This window comes from Ciconia boyciana, chromosome 6 (assembly GCF_034638445.1).
Source record: "Ciconia boyciana chromosome 6, ASM3463844v1, whole genome shotgun sequence".
Taxonomy (NCBI): domain Eukaryota; kingdom Metazoa; phylum Chordata; class Aves; order Ciconiiformes; family Ciconiidae; genus Ciconia; species Ciconia boyciana.
In genome coordinates this window covers 22,319,713-22,334,740 of record NC_132939.1, presented here as the reverse complement: position 1 = coordinate 22,334,740, position 15,028 = coordinate 22,319,713, and the positions used below count along the sequence as shown (strand labels likewise).

The window sequence follows — 15,028 nt, the reverse complement described above, 5'->3', positions numbered from 1 at the left end:
TTGCTCACATGTCTACCACATTTAATGGCAAAGAGAAGTGAAGCAGATTTCCTTCTCATCCTGGTTTATGTTTAGAAAAGCTGCCTACTGTCACCAGTAGAACTGACCTCTTCCTCAAACTGAGCATATGCTTTTCAGAATCAAGATATCTCATTGTTTTTGAAAAGTATTGCCCCAAATCATCCTGTTGACTTTGTATTGGTTGAATATCAAACCAATACCCACTGATGCAGAATTAAGAACAGCAAAGGCAGAAATAACTGCAAGAATATGACCCATTACTAAGATCTTAATCACAGAATTAGAGCGTATTGACTATATCCAATTTTTTCCCCTCAAAATTTCACTGTTTTATTAGTTGCAGCATTTCCAGGAAAATAGCCAAGGAATTCTGACAGAGGGGAAGGCTAGCACATGCTGCAGATTTGTGAATGGTGCACACAATAAATAAGACAGCATTCAACTGGAGAATATTTGATATTGCAGTTATTTAGAAAAATATGATATTGACCATATCAACCAATCTGTAGCTTTTATTAGACAGTCACAGCAACAGAGTGTCACCCACATCTTACAAGTAGCACAACCCTCCTTAACCCCTCCTAACCCAATAAAAAAAACCCAAGAAAATTGCCATAGCGTGTTAAAATTATAATTGCAACTAGGCCAAATTATGTTGCTATAGTAGTATAGTATAGCATAGTATAGTATAGTATTTTTATATATCAGTAATACATTGTACTGCATCACCAGATTTTTGAAGGATGTTGATGAAACACCTGGGGTGAATACCTTAGAGGAATGTGGGCTTAGGGACTACTGAAGCAGTGAGCGACACAAAATTTTGCTATTAAGATTACATTTAGTTGAAGGAATAGATCCACATTATAGAGCATCTCAAATAATGTTTATGATATGCTTGTCTTCAGTGGCCTGTATTTGATAATCTGCAGGAGCAGATGATGACTGTGTTACATTCACCGTTGGCAGTGCTTAGTACTGCACATCAGTCATTAACTAGTAAACTTAGTACACTCACAGGAACAGAAACTAATATATGGCAATTTTCAGTTACTACCTTTATAGTATAATTTGTTCTTTTATATTTCAATTGCTTCGACCGATGGAAGAGAGAAGCCTCTCTTTTATACTACACTACGCTTTGTTTTCTTCCCTTCATCACCTTGTCATAGTTCAAAAGTGCGGTGAGTAGATATTTTAGATAAAAATTTTTAGATATAATTGCCATATTAACAAAAACTGAAAAAAAAACCCAGGTCCAATAATGACTTGCAACAGGGGAGTGAACACAGCTCCCAAATATTGGAAAAATACTGGGACATTATTATTTTTCCATTCAAACATTCACTGTTTCCTACGGATACAATCCTGGTAGATAGCCTTTTAAAACCTTGTGACTGCATAACACAGAACACAAAATGTAGGAGACAGTTACGGAATTAATCTACTATAGGTCTTGATGTGCAATCCAAATAGGAGAGAAAACAAACCTCCAGGAATAGGTCTGAAGAACAAAATAATTTTTAAAAAATATAATACAACATCAGAATTCCTCAGGTTTATTCACAGGACCTCTGTTATGGCCTCAGAATGCAAAACTGTTAGTAAAAAAATCCTAAAACTAAACCTTTAGTAAACCCTGATAATTTACTTAAATGTGACCTGTAATATTACCTGTATGAGAAGATTCCTTTTCAATATCATTTTCACCTGCAACAGTAAATTCATGTTGTTCAATACTCCCAGTGGTATTTGCAGGATTTTCTTCTTGACTGATCCATCCAGAATGAACACTGTGTAATAGTGGATGTTGGGTTGGTCCTTGACGTTTTTCATTTTCACTTGTAACTAGTGCTGATAAGATGATGATTGAATCAATAATGATCAAAATATGAAACACCAGTCATGTTATTCTCATCTTCATGGTCTACACAGCAAGGGTGCTTGGCTTTTGTGTTTTGGCTTTTCCTTTTCATTGTTGCATTTGATGTGAAATGAAAGATGAAAGAAAACAAAAGTCCTTTGGAAACCCTATCACACAAAAGCATGACCAGGATTGGAAGAAGATTTAAGTGTGCTAGAAAGTATCCCAATGACTAATGTCAGAGAAAAGCTATAGGAGAAGCAGTGAAAGAACACATAGAAACAACAGCTTGCATCTCTAGTTCATATTTATTATACTAACTTAACTGCTGAGTCTGTGTATTCTGGGTTTTTAAAAGTGAAAAAGATTATGAACTTTCTCTTTTGAGTTAATATCTCAATTACACAATTACAAGGCTGGCTCCAAGGAAATTGTCATTTCTTCTGGGACTGGATGAATGAAATAAGTAGGTTCATATATTCAAAGCTGAAAAGCATACTTGTTTTGAATTCAGTAATAATTAAAGCTCTTTGATAAAATAAATGCATTGCTCCCTCTTTAATTTGCTGTTGTTTACATAGCAGAAGATGCAGTCAGAAATCACCTGAAGTACCACCACCATAAGAGATTTTCTAATGAACATTAAAAGGCTTAGAAAAGATACACCAGAAAAAAAAGAATACCTGTAACACTGAGATCAGCATTAGAACTCAGTTTGAAATGTATTTGCCTTAGGTACTAAACATTTCCATGAGTGATATATTAAAGGTAAAGCAAAGGTCCTTAATCAGACCATGCAAAGAATGAGCTGGACCTGTTGCATATGCCATAAGTCACCAGCTAGAGAAATCTACGCTATTTCCCAAAAAGAGCAAAACTGGAAGAATATTTATCTTCACATTCAGGCAATAAAATGTTCATAAAGAGGGCACTCATGCAAATGTAATTCATTATTGTTGTAATTAAACCCAATACATATAGATAATCTTGTAGAAAATAAGTTAAAATTAACTAATGTATGAACACAACTGACCTAACAATACTTCAGAACTAAAAGAAAGTTAACACAAAAATTATTTCTGGGTGATTATAACACCTGTTCTGATGCCAACTGTATAAACTTTCACTGTTCAAAACAACCTCAGAACCAGAAAGACAGGTATCTAGCTATTGAAGGCAGATTGTATAAATCCAAAGAACTACCACAGGATGTAGAAAATGCTTGTTTTTACGGAGGGATAAGGAGGCTTTCCACAAGTCCCAGTGAAATGTATTTCTTTTCAATACAATCTAACTTTATGCAATTACAAGGCTGGCTCCCAGTCCAGCTGTATATAGCTGTGCCTCCAGCTATTCAGTTTTGCACCTCTCCTTAACAGGGTAAAGCTGTGCATTACAGCCAAAACATCCTAAAAACGAAGCTCATATCCAGCTATGCTTTTCAAAAAGATGTAACTAGAAATTATTTAGGTACACAGCAAAAATAGCTAGAGAATGCACTCCATAAGCCTTTGCGTACAGAGGTTTTTAGGCTTGAAGAACTTGAGCACACCTTCAGTATCTCAGTTGGCTACTGGCACTAACACTGGTAGCAAAATGTTCACATTCACCTGGTATATTATCTTTTGTAGCACACTTTCATGTATTTGAATCACTATCTCCCTTTTTTGTCTTTTGTCTTCAGATTTTACAATAGAAATTTTGAAGTGGAAAAAAGGGAATTTTTTTTTCTCACCAAGGTGGGTCACCAAATGTTACAATCTGCTCAGTTTTATTACACTACGGCAATGCAAGTTTAAAAATCCCAGAGACGTGAGGAAAAGTGGCAAGTAATGAAGATTAGATGCAAAAGATAGACTTGGAATGACAGATGAATGTTATAGATGCCACCTCTGGGGGCTCTAGTACAAATAATATAAAGGTATTATACTGAACTGAGGCTAATGGTATGGGAATTACAACCAGTTGCACCGTAACAGTCTCATACTTCACTGAATTATGTCACAAATCTGAATATTATCTGAAATGCTTAATTGCTTTACCCCTGCCAGCAGAGCTAGGATACTGCTCCTCTTCATCTGTATAGGCGGGGTTCCAATGATCTTGTGTGGAGATTTCCAGAAGTGTTTTGTGTTGCGAGTCCACAGCTGTTAGGACAATGGAGGATTCAATGCTGACCATGCTCTACATCTACAGCTATTACTCTACTGTTAGTGTGTGCCATAAAGGTGATGGAAAATGGAAATTCATGCATAGCTTAACTGTAGGCTCTCTGCTCTTCTTATCAAATCCCTTTACATCAAACCAGTCATTCTTTTCTTTGCATTGGACAGATGCAGTTTCCCAAGAAGAGTGGGGAAAACAAGCAATAGAATAATAATGTATAGCGGAAGTAGTGCAAAACCATTACAGCAGTTATAGACATTTAAACTCAAGTTTGAAGAATAATGCTGGACCTAAGGAATATGGTAGATGTCTGAATACATGTAAAACATGCTTGCTAAGTACTCAAGAAGTACTCAGATTCATGTTAGAATATCCACCACTGAGATCAAAATCTATGGTCAGCAAAAAAACCGGAAGCACCTTGACAGCCACCAGGAAGCCAATATTAGTCAAGAAAGTTATAATACAATTGAACAGATAAAATAAAACTTCCACAAAAGTCTATGATCAGAGACTGTATACATTGTCACCCATGGAGCATGCAGACACCACTAGGCCATAGAAGGTAGTTGGAATGCAGTATGCCATGTGGAATAAGTCACCAATGCAGAGTCTCAAAGATAAATAAACTAACACCAGAAATACCCAAAACTTAGGCAAAAGAATAAAAAATCCGAACGCAAGATGACTTGCTCATTTTGTATTTTCTTCAAAAAATGAAGACCACTGCTGAAAAAAACCAAATACTCCACTATCTTCAGAAAAAAAATTGCTTATAAACAGTGATTTACAAACACTACTGAGTAAATAAGTGCACAGACAAAAGACACATTAAGATGTGCTCAAATTAAATTAAATACAGATTATTATTTGTTGACAAATAAGAATGTTAGAGTGTAGTCATTAATGGCAACATCTACACTGAAAAATAAAACCAGGGCTGAGGCCATTCCCTGGTCATAAGACCAAGTAGCAGACTGTGTGCTTCAGTGACACACAGAATTTGGCTTTGATCCTCATATATGGTGGTTTTCTGGTTTTGAGACAAAATGGTTTTAGGTACAGATGGTTTTTTTAGTTAAAAAAGAGCTATCAGATGATCACTGTGGGACTATTCATATCAGGAAAATAAGGCTATGTCTTAAAGGCTGTATCTCAGTTGTGGTATTGGATCATGCCTAAACATCTGAGGTCACAAAACAAATGAGATGATGTTAGAAGAGTGCATAGGAAGAGTGTGGAAGGTAGCAAATATGAGACTGTTTTGCTGACACTTCCCAATGAAAAGGGCACTTGGGGTTTGGCCTCCCCAAATTTTGCCTGAACATCTTCTACCACAGAGAGGAAGTCTACTATTGTATAGATGTAGATTATAAATAACAAGAACTAGAATTCTTTTAACACTGTTTTCACAAAAAAAGAAAAAAGATAAAAAAGATAAACATTTTTTTTCTTGGAATGCATGCATTCAAATAGGCATGAAACTGATAAGTTAATTTCAAGTAGTGATAGAAGAGATATTCATATTATCGATATGGACCTCATATGATTTATCCAATCACAAAAGAGACATTTCTGAAGGAACAGTTGATGAGAAGAGCATCCAATTTTCACACGATATATGTGAAAGGAAAATATATGTGACAGGTAAAAGAAGAAAGAAACCATCCAAAGAGAAAGGAAGTTCCTTACTAGTACTTGGAGCATACTCGTCCTTGGCCACACTCCTGTCCCAGCCTGGAAACACTGTTGGGTAAGTCGTCTCCTCTGAAGAGTCTTCGTCATCTGAACCATTGCCACTTGAGGTCACATCTGCTGTGATGATGTTAAATCTGCCATGAAGCCCTAAATAACAAGGTCTTCTGCTGACAGCAGTTATGCTTTCCTGTCTCCCCTACATGCAGCCTTACAGTCACAGAGGAGAGTGTACAGCACCGTGCTTCCCATGGTCCGTATCTCCTCCTGGTTCTTCCACCCACAAGGGATTCATCACTCTGCCATGGCCCTGCTGAAGCTGCCCCAACATGGCTCTTAGCTACATTTCAGTGCCCTATGCATGCTCGCAGCACTAACCATACTCTGTCCTCTTCTAGCAGAGTGAGCATAGTGTACTGGCTTGAAAACATTTTCTTCCTTTCTCCCACAAGTCCTCCTCATTGGAATAGTCTACTTCTAAATTGCCTCCAAACAGGAAAAAAGAAAAACCCAAGGTACATCCTTATAAAATGACTCTCATACTCATCTCTTTCAGACACGCAGAATACCTCCGCAGTACATGAACAATGCGGACAACTGCTCTATCGCTACCAAACGTACAGTCAGTGAGACATAGCCCAGTACTTTGCTCTTCCCACTTCAAACACGTGGTAACGAAAAGCAGTGACATATACCACACATTCAGCCCCCCTCCACTTAATGCTTCTGAAGCTTGCTACCCTGGTGCGCTGGTTATTCAGCCCCTAATCAAAGCACCCTCTTCGCATGACATTCTTTACCCTTGGTTGCTTGCGTGGGTTCTTGCATCTTCCCTCCAGGATGTGACCACCACCAGTCATTTGAGAATGGATTCCACCGAGCTTGGGTGGTGGCCTTCTCCAGGTTGTCATGATGAGGCCCTGGAGCTGTTAGGACATGGTTCATTCAACCAAGATCTTGTTAGTATTTCTTGAGAAGCACTTTTCCTCCAGCAAAGTCAAGTCCACCAGCACCGGCACCCTGAGCATGCTCATGCCACTGAGATGGATGTGAGTGCAAGGCGAATGTATGAACCCATGGTATCATTACATTCCTCCAACACTTAGCCAGATGCAAGCACTAGTGGCAGTCCCAAGAAAGAACATGGTCCCTTGAGAGGAGTCATCAAAAAGCCCTGCGGGTCTTTGCTAGCCCTTCACATTCCACAAGGTTAATGAGTTCCTCACAGGCTTTGCCAGCAGGAGAGAGCAGATGGCCTTAGATAGAATACAGAATGAGGAACATCCACCAAGATGACATAAAATCACATACAAAAGGTAAAAGAAGTATCCATGATGGGCAAAAAGGACACCTAGAGATATGCACACCCATTAGTTTAGCCTCCTCTTCTACTGACAACCCCATGAAGCCAATGCTGCCAAGGACCTGGGCTCAGAACTATGGCCATTCCACTCGCAAGACACATGCACTCCCCTTGGCCTGATGCTGTCAGCAAACTCCACACCAGAAACGCTTTCCAGTTAGGCGTCAGCATAGCATGGAGAGAGAGGCGCAGCTTTACTCCTATCACATTAACTATGCACAATATTTTTGCAGAACATAGCATATCAAATAGTAATGTTCCATATAGGTTTGTGACAGGCATTTAAGGATGCAAAGAGATTTTTGTTTAGAAAAACTACAGGAATCTACAGCCTTTTTGTCCACTGTGCTAGGCAAGCCAAATAGGTATTGGCATGCAAACAAAAATAATTGTGCCACTTGTATAGAGGCTGGAAACTCCCTCCAAAGAGGAATTATTCCTTGAGACACAACATGCCACGAGGGAAGCCCACAAATCAGATGTGAATGGAGACAAGACATCAATTCTAGAAGCAATGGAAGATGGTGCTTCTAAGGATACGGACCTCACAAGATCTAAAAGTCTTTTTCCTGTAGCATGGGAGATCTGTTTGAAACAAGAGCTGATCGGGAGAGCATCCAATTTTCACACGATATATGTGTAGCAAAGGAGAAGGAATACCGGGCAGGACAGGTAAAAGAAGAAAGAAACCATCCAAAGAGAAAGGAAGTTCCTTACTAGTACTTGGAGCATACTCGTCCTTGGCCACACTCCTGTCCCAGCCTGGAAACACTGTTGGGTAAGTCGTCTCCTCTGAAGAGTCTTCGTCATCTGAACCATTGCCACTTGAGGTCACATCTGCTGTGATGATGTTAAATCTGCCATGAAGCCCTAAATAACAAGGTCTTCTGCTGACAGCAGTTATGCTTTCCTGTCTCCCCTACATGCAGCCTTACAGTCACAGAGGAGAGTGTACAGCACCGTGCTTCCCATGGTCCGTATCTCCTCCTGGTTCTTCCACCCACAAGGGATTCATCACTCTGCCATGGCCCTGCTGAAGCTGCCCCAACATGGCTCTTAGCTACATTTCAGTGCCCTATGCATGCTCGCAGCACTAACCATACTCTGTCCTCTTCTAGCAGAGTGAGCATAGTGTACTGGCTTGAAAACATTTTCTTCCTTTCTCCCACAAGTCCTCCTCATTGGAATAGTCTACTTCTAAATTGCCTCCAAACAGGAAAAAAGAAAAACCCAAGGTACATCCTTATAAAATGACTCTCATACTCATCTCTTTCAGACACGCAGAATACCTCCGCAGTACATGAACAATGCGGACAACTGCTCTATCGCTACCAAACGTACAGTCAGTGAGACATAGCCCAGTACTTTGCTCTTCCCACTTCAAACACGTGGTAACGAAAAGCAGTGACATATACCACACATTCAGCCCCCCTCCACTTAATGCTTCTGAAGCTTGCTACCCTGGTGCGCTGGTTATTCAGCCCCTAATCAAAGCACCCTCTTCGCATGACATTCTTTACCCTTGGTTGCTTGCGTGGGTTCTTGCATCTTCCTCCAGGATGTGACCACCACCAGTCATTTGAGAATGGATTCCACCGAGCTTGGGTGGTGGCCTTCTCCAGGTTGTCATGATGAGGCCCTGGAGCTGTTAGGACATGGTTCATTCAACCAAGATCTTGTTAGTATTTCTTGAGAAGCACTTTTCCTCCAGCAAAGTCAAGTCCACCAGCACCGGCACCCTGAGCATGCTCATGCCACTGAGATGGATGTGAGTGCAAGGCGAATGTATGAACCCATGGTATCATTACATTCCTCCAACACTTAGCCAGATGCAAGCACTAGTGGCAGTCCCAAGAAAGAACATGGTCCCTTGAGAGGAGTCATCAAAAAGCCCTGCGGGTCTTTGCTAGCCCTTCACATTCCACAAGGTTAATGAGTTCCTCACAGGCTTTGCCAGCAGGAGAGAGCAGATGGCCTTAGATAGAATACAGAATGAGGAACATCCACCAAGATGACATAAAATCACATACAAAAGGTAAAAGAAGTATCCATGATGGGCAAAAAGGACACCTAGAGATATGCACACCCATTAGTTTAGCCTCCTCTTCTACTGACAACCCCATGAAGCCAATGCTGCCAAGGACCTGGGCTCAGAACTATGGCCATTCCACTCGCAAGACACATGCACTCCCCTTGGCCTGATGCTGTCAGCAAACTCCACACCAGAAACGCTTTCCAGTTAGGCGTCAGCATAGCATGGAGAGAGAGGCGCAGCTTTACTCCTATCACATTAACTATGCACAATATTTTTGCAGAACATAGCATATCAAATAGTAATGTTCCATATAGGTTTGTGACAGGCATTTAAGGATGCAAAGAGATTTTTGTTTAGAAAAACTACAGGAATCTACAGCCTTTTTGTCCACTGTGCTAGGCAAGCCAAATAGGTATTGGCATGCAAACAAAAATAATTGTGCCACTTGTATAGAGGCTGGAAACTCCCTCCAAAGAGGAATTATTCCTTGAGACACAACATGCCACGAGGGAAGCCCACAAATCAGATGTGAATGGAGACAAGACATCAATTCTAGAAGCAATGGAAGATGGTGCTTCTAAGGATACGGACCTCACAAGATCTAAAAGTCTTTTCCTGTAGCATGGGAGATCTGTTTGAAACAAGAGCTGATCGGGAGAGCATCCAATTTTCACACGATATATGTGTAGCAAAGGAGAAGGAATACCGGGCAGGACAGGTAAAAGAAGAAAGAAACCATCCAAAGAGAAAGGAAGTTCCTTACTAGTACTTGGAGCATACTCGTCCTTGGCCACACTCCTGTCCCAGCCTGGAAACACTGTTGGGTAAGTCGTCTCCTCTGAAGAGTCTTCGTCATCTGAACCATTGCCACTTGAGGTCACATCTGCTGTGATGATGTTAAATCTGCCATGAAGCCCTAAATAACAAGGTCTTCTGCTGACAGCAGTTATGCTTTCCTGTCTCCCCTACATGCAGCCTTACAGTCACAGAGGAGAGTGTACAGCACCGTGCTTCCCATGGTCCGTATCTCCTCCTGGTTCTTCCACCCACAAGGGATTCATCACTCTGCCATGGCCCTGCTGAAGCTGCCCCAACATGGCTCTTAGCTACATTTCAGTGCCCTATGCATGCTCGCAGCACTAACCATACTCTGTCCTCTTCTAGCAGAGTGAGCATAGTGTACTGGCTTGAAAACATTTTCTTCCTTTCTCCCACAAGTCCTCCTCATTGGAATAGTCTACTTCTAAATTGCCTCCAAACAGGAAAAAAGAAAAACCCAAGGTACATCCTTATAAAATGACTCTCATACTCATCTCTTTCAGACACGCAGAATACCTCCGCAGTACATGAACAATGCGGACAACTGCTCTATCGCTACCAAACGTACAGTCAGTGAGACATAGCCCAGTACTTTGCTCTTCCCACTTCAAACACGTGGTAACGAAAAGCAGTGACATATACCACACATTCAGCCCCCCTCCACTTAATGCTTCTGAAGCTTGCTACCCTGGTGCGCTGGTTATTCAGCCCCTAATCAAAGCACCCTCTTCGCATGACATTCTTTACCCTTGGTTGCTTGCGTGGGTTCTTGCATCTTCCCTCCAGGATGTGACCACCACCAGTCATTTGAGAATGGATTCCACTGAGCTTGGGTGGTGGCCTTCTCCAGGTTGTCATGATGAGGCCCTGGAGCTGTTAGGACATGGTTCATTCAACCAAGATCTTGTTAGTATTTCTTGAGAAGCACTTTTCCTCCAGCAAAGTCAAGTCCATCAGCACCGGCACCTTGAGCATGCTCATGCTACTGAGATGGATGTGAGTGCAAGGTGAATGTATGAACCCATGGTATCATTACATTCCTCCAACAGCAAAAATATCCGAAGTTTTTAGTGTAACTGAAGTTTGAAACATTCTACTAAAGTATAAGATTATCTTATCAGCTCCGAAATTCCTGTAAAGTCAATGAATTCTGCATAGCATTTGTACATGTAACAGATCAAAATATGTACTGTATCTGAAATAGAAAAAGCATTCAAAGCTTACAGAAGCATGCACACCATAGAAATTGAAATCCCTCAAGCAAGCCTGTTGATAGTTTAACCTTTCTCTCTGCTAAGAAAGTTATTCATCAATAAACTGAGAAGCAGAGTTTGCAAGAAGTGCTGCGCTTCAAGTCATACACATATTCACCAAAAGAAAGCAAAATCTATTTCAAAATGTTTCTCAGGAAATATTTTTATTCTGGCAATTCCTCATAAGCAATATTTTTATCAGCATTTAGACCATCTTACTTCTATATCTTGAAGATGAAGAAAAGATAATAAGTACTCTTTTTCATTCAGAAAAAAAATCTTTAAATAATTAATTTAGAAAAATACCTTGATGACTAACATCAAAGACACTGGTTTTGATCAATTGTTGTGCAATATATGAATGCATTGGAAAATTCAAGACCTAGGAATCAAAGTTCTAATGATCAAACAGGATAAACTGATATTTTTCAGTCTGCAGTAGTTATGTTTTGCTTATCTGTAAACTGCAAAGTGTACAAAGTGTATGGACTTAAACTCAGAACTGCACTTTTTCAAGATGTGGCTATTTTGGCAGCAATACCTAACAGATTTTGTCTTTCTGATAAGCTGTCCTTGACTGAATAAATATGGTGTCCGAAAATGGGAAACCTGGACATTCAAAATCTGATCTCTGAGCAACAGACCACCAATACTTAGGTGGTGTTAGATTTGGAGCATTGGGATGGAACTGTGAACAAAATGATAACGCCAAAAAAATCTGTTAACAAGAAAATAACTGAATAACCAAGTAATTGCCATCTGACTTGCTGTAATCACAGCAAAATTCTCACCTCTACCTGCTTTCCATAACAGGCCTTAGGAGCTCATTTTCTTAAGTGATGAATATGTATTTATGGCTTCCTTCCACATACAAAATACCAATGCAGATGCTTTCCTATCAGATCAGCCAAAGTATGGACATAAGACTTTTTTCACTGATGAGATTTTTTTCAGGGAATGCTCCAAACCAAATAAAAGGAAAATCCACCAGAGCATAAAAATGTCTGTTACATACGGATGAACAAAATCAGTCACAGTTACTGTTTGAGTAACTAGCTCTGATAACTTAGGGAGGTATCTCATCGATCAGCAGCAGAATTTTATGACATCTGATCCATGGCACATCTACAGATGAATCATAACTTGTTAATAACAAAGAGAAAAACTTGTATCAGCCAGGAGAGAAAGTCAATGGCAAAGTGCTGGCAGTGTATTAATCTGGACCGTGAACTTGATGGAGAACATCACCAATAATGTCCAAAGCCAGAGCAATAATGAAAGAGGATCATCTGACGAACAAGGAGCTGTGGCAATTGCTCACTACAAACCCATTGCTAAGAAGTGTTTTGATCAAGCTAGACACCTTTTTACCAAACTTGAAGTTTACAAATGGTGTGTAGTACAGATGGAGAGCCACTGGTTTTGTTTCTCTCTTTCACACACTGTAGAATTAGATAGATATATTTTTAGCCATCTATCTGAAGATACATGCCGTATAGTGTTCTTTACTTATTTCTTAATTTTTTTACTTTCCTGTCTGTGGAATTTTTCTCTGGGAAATTAAATTGCGGCCAGGATATTCCAATGAGCCTGCATTGTTGCACAATGCAAATAGCAGACATTGGGGCATGGTTTTATCTTATTTTTTGTTTGTTCTCCATGTCACTTTCTCCTATGCCACTGAATATTTGATGACTTCTCATGGAGTTGCATAGCTTATACTTCACTTCTGAAAGCAGTGCTAAATTACTCATTCTTTTGTAATGCAGTAAAATTAAATGAAATGGGCCTGTTTGGCTTTAAAGTGATGCTGCTGAGGAATAGCTAAAGCTATCAGAAAAGCCCAGGTGTAGTACCTTCATGGCTTTTTCCAGAGAATCAATCTATGAACCCTAAACCAATAAGCAATCATGCCAATGCTATCACTTCTGTGATACACATATATCAGTATTAACATCTTTTATTACATAGCTCTATAGTTATTTTGATCTTTTAAAATACTAAATACCTCTAGGTTTCCCTCTGTAAAATAGTCATGCCCATGAGAGAGAACTGTTAGCTCAGGAAGGGACATACGTATCTAGGATCAATACATTTGATAATCAAGTAGTAAAAGGAAAACTGAAAGCTTTCCTGCCTAGAAACAATGCACAGATTTTTGCAATGGGTACAGAAACATCTGTACAAGGAAGCACTAAGTAAGTCACACATGCATACAAAAGCAAATAAACATGAAGGAAAAATCACCACCAGTCAACCAGACAAACTCCCCACTGTTACCAGGTGGGATTTTCCCCCCCACTTACAGACAATACTTTGCAGCAAAACCTTTCACTTGAAACAAGCACCAGAAAATTCTCTACTTGCTTTCAAGGTTTGGGGGGAAATCAACCTGATATTTCTTTTTTCCATGTACATATTTATAAGGTGTTACTAACGTTCACATCCGATGCTTGGTTGAATGATTTGTGTCTTTTAGTAAAGCTTTTGCTAACTGTGTAAGACATACAATCATTCTTACCCTATCCTGTGATTTCTAAATACAGTAACGAGGGCACCGTCCCTCCAAGTCACACAGACCATTTGACCATCTATCAGCAACCAACAAATAATTAAGCAAATTCCTCACTCCTCATGGGCTTCCATGGTAGGAAAAAAAGAGTCAGCAGGAAGAAACTTTTATTTCTATCAGTTCAGTCTTTACTACAACACACCTCTGTAGATCTCCTCTGTATAATAAAAATGTTCTCCCTTTATTTTCTGGGGCAAAGATCTTTATCACTCTAAACTTAAGAACTAGAGTGAATATATGTAGAGTTCCACTTTAAAACATGTAAGATGACTTTAAAAGTTTTTTATCTGCTGTAGCTGCTCTACACTACATATTTGATAAAAACATCACAAGCAGTTTTTCACAAGCAGAGAAAATGGCTACTGATCTCAAAAGATGAAGGGAAGGGACCATGAAGGGAAGATGAAGGGAAGATGAAGGGAAGATGGGAGATGAAGAGAAAATGTGAAGGGACCACAGGCCCCAATTTTTTCTCATGCATATTGCCAACAACAAGGAAGAAATCAGTTTTTGCAGTGCACAAATGGCTTGGCAATTGAAACTGCCACTTAAAGTACTGCTTTGGTGAACAAGGCCATGGTTTTGACGTGGATTACCCACATTCACAACCATAAATATATTAGAACCACTTTCATCACAAATTGACAAAAATGTCCTTTTCTATCTCAGAAATAAATTGACTTCAAGTGATAATTGGTTGCACTAATTTGTGGTGCCTCATAAAGTAAATAGGTGTGATAAAAAAGCAGTGGGAAACACAAAACAACAATCTTCCTGAACTCATGTATAAACGTTGAAGTAAACCTACAGTAAATGTTTTTGCTCCCCTTTTCCCAGAGAGTGAAGTTTATTTCTGACTTAACCAGTCTGGAAAGTAATGTCTTTCAATGTCTTTCCAAAATTGGAGATGATGTATATTTCACCACTTACCAGAATGTCCTGCTGGAAGAAGAAAGCAGTTTTAATGCAATCTATATTTGACATAGTTATTATAATACATAAATCTTACTAGTACTCGCAGGATACTGTCCACCGTCTTTTTCAGGGGAACGATCAGCTGCCGTCATCAAAGAGATGTCAGTTGATACAGGAGAAACTTCATCATCTGGTGATGGATGAATCATTACTATTTCATTAGCTGAGTTGCAACTCAGTACTCACAACTATTTCAACTATTCTATACTGCAAGCTTCATTCCTTCATTTATTGATCCAAGAGAGAAGAAAGATACAGACTAGGT

The 15,028-nt window shown here is 39.6% G+C and overlaps 1 protein-coding gene across 16 annotated transcripts in view; it reads right to left on the bottom strand.

Annotated features, from left to right (window-relative positions):
* Positions 1 to 15,028, bottom strand: part of CD44 (CD44 molecule (IN blood group)) — a 61,734-nt gene that overhangs the window by 17,089 nt on the left and 29,617 nt on the right. For 3 of the 16 annotated variants that reach the window (XM_072866216.1, XM_072866223.1, XM_072866227.1), the window contains exon 6: positions 14,798 to 14,893. In XM_072866216.1, the coding sequence (XP_072722317.1) occupies positions 14,798 to 14,893 (96 nt within the window). Of the gene's footprint in view, positions 1 to 1,695; positions 1,876 to 3,927; positions 4,033 to 5,743; positions 5,897 to 6,546; positions 6,673 to 7,826; positions 7,980 to 8,629; positions 8,755 to 9,524; positions 10,061 to 10,710; positions 10,837 to 14,797; positions 14,894 to 15,028 lie in introns of those variants that run through there. The other 13 variants (XM_072866217.1, XM_072866218.1, XM_072866219.1 and 10 more) reach the window with 13 other exon arrangements.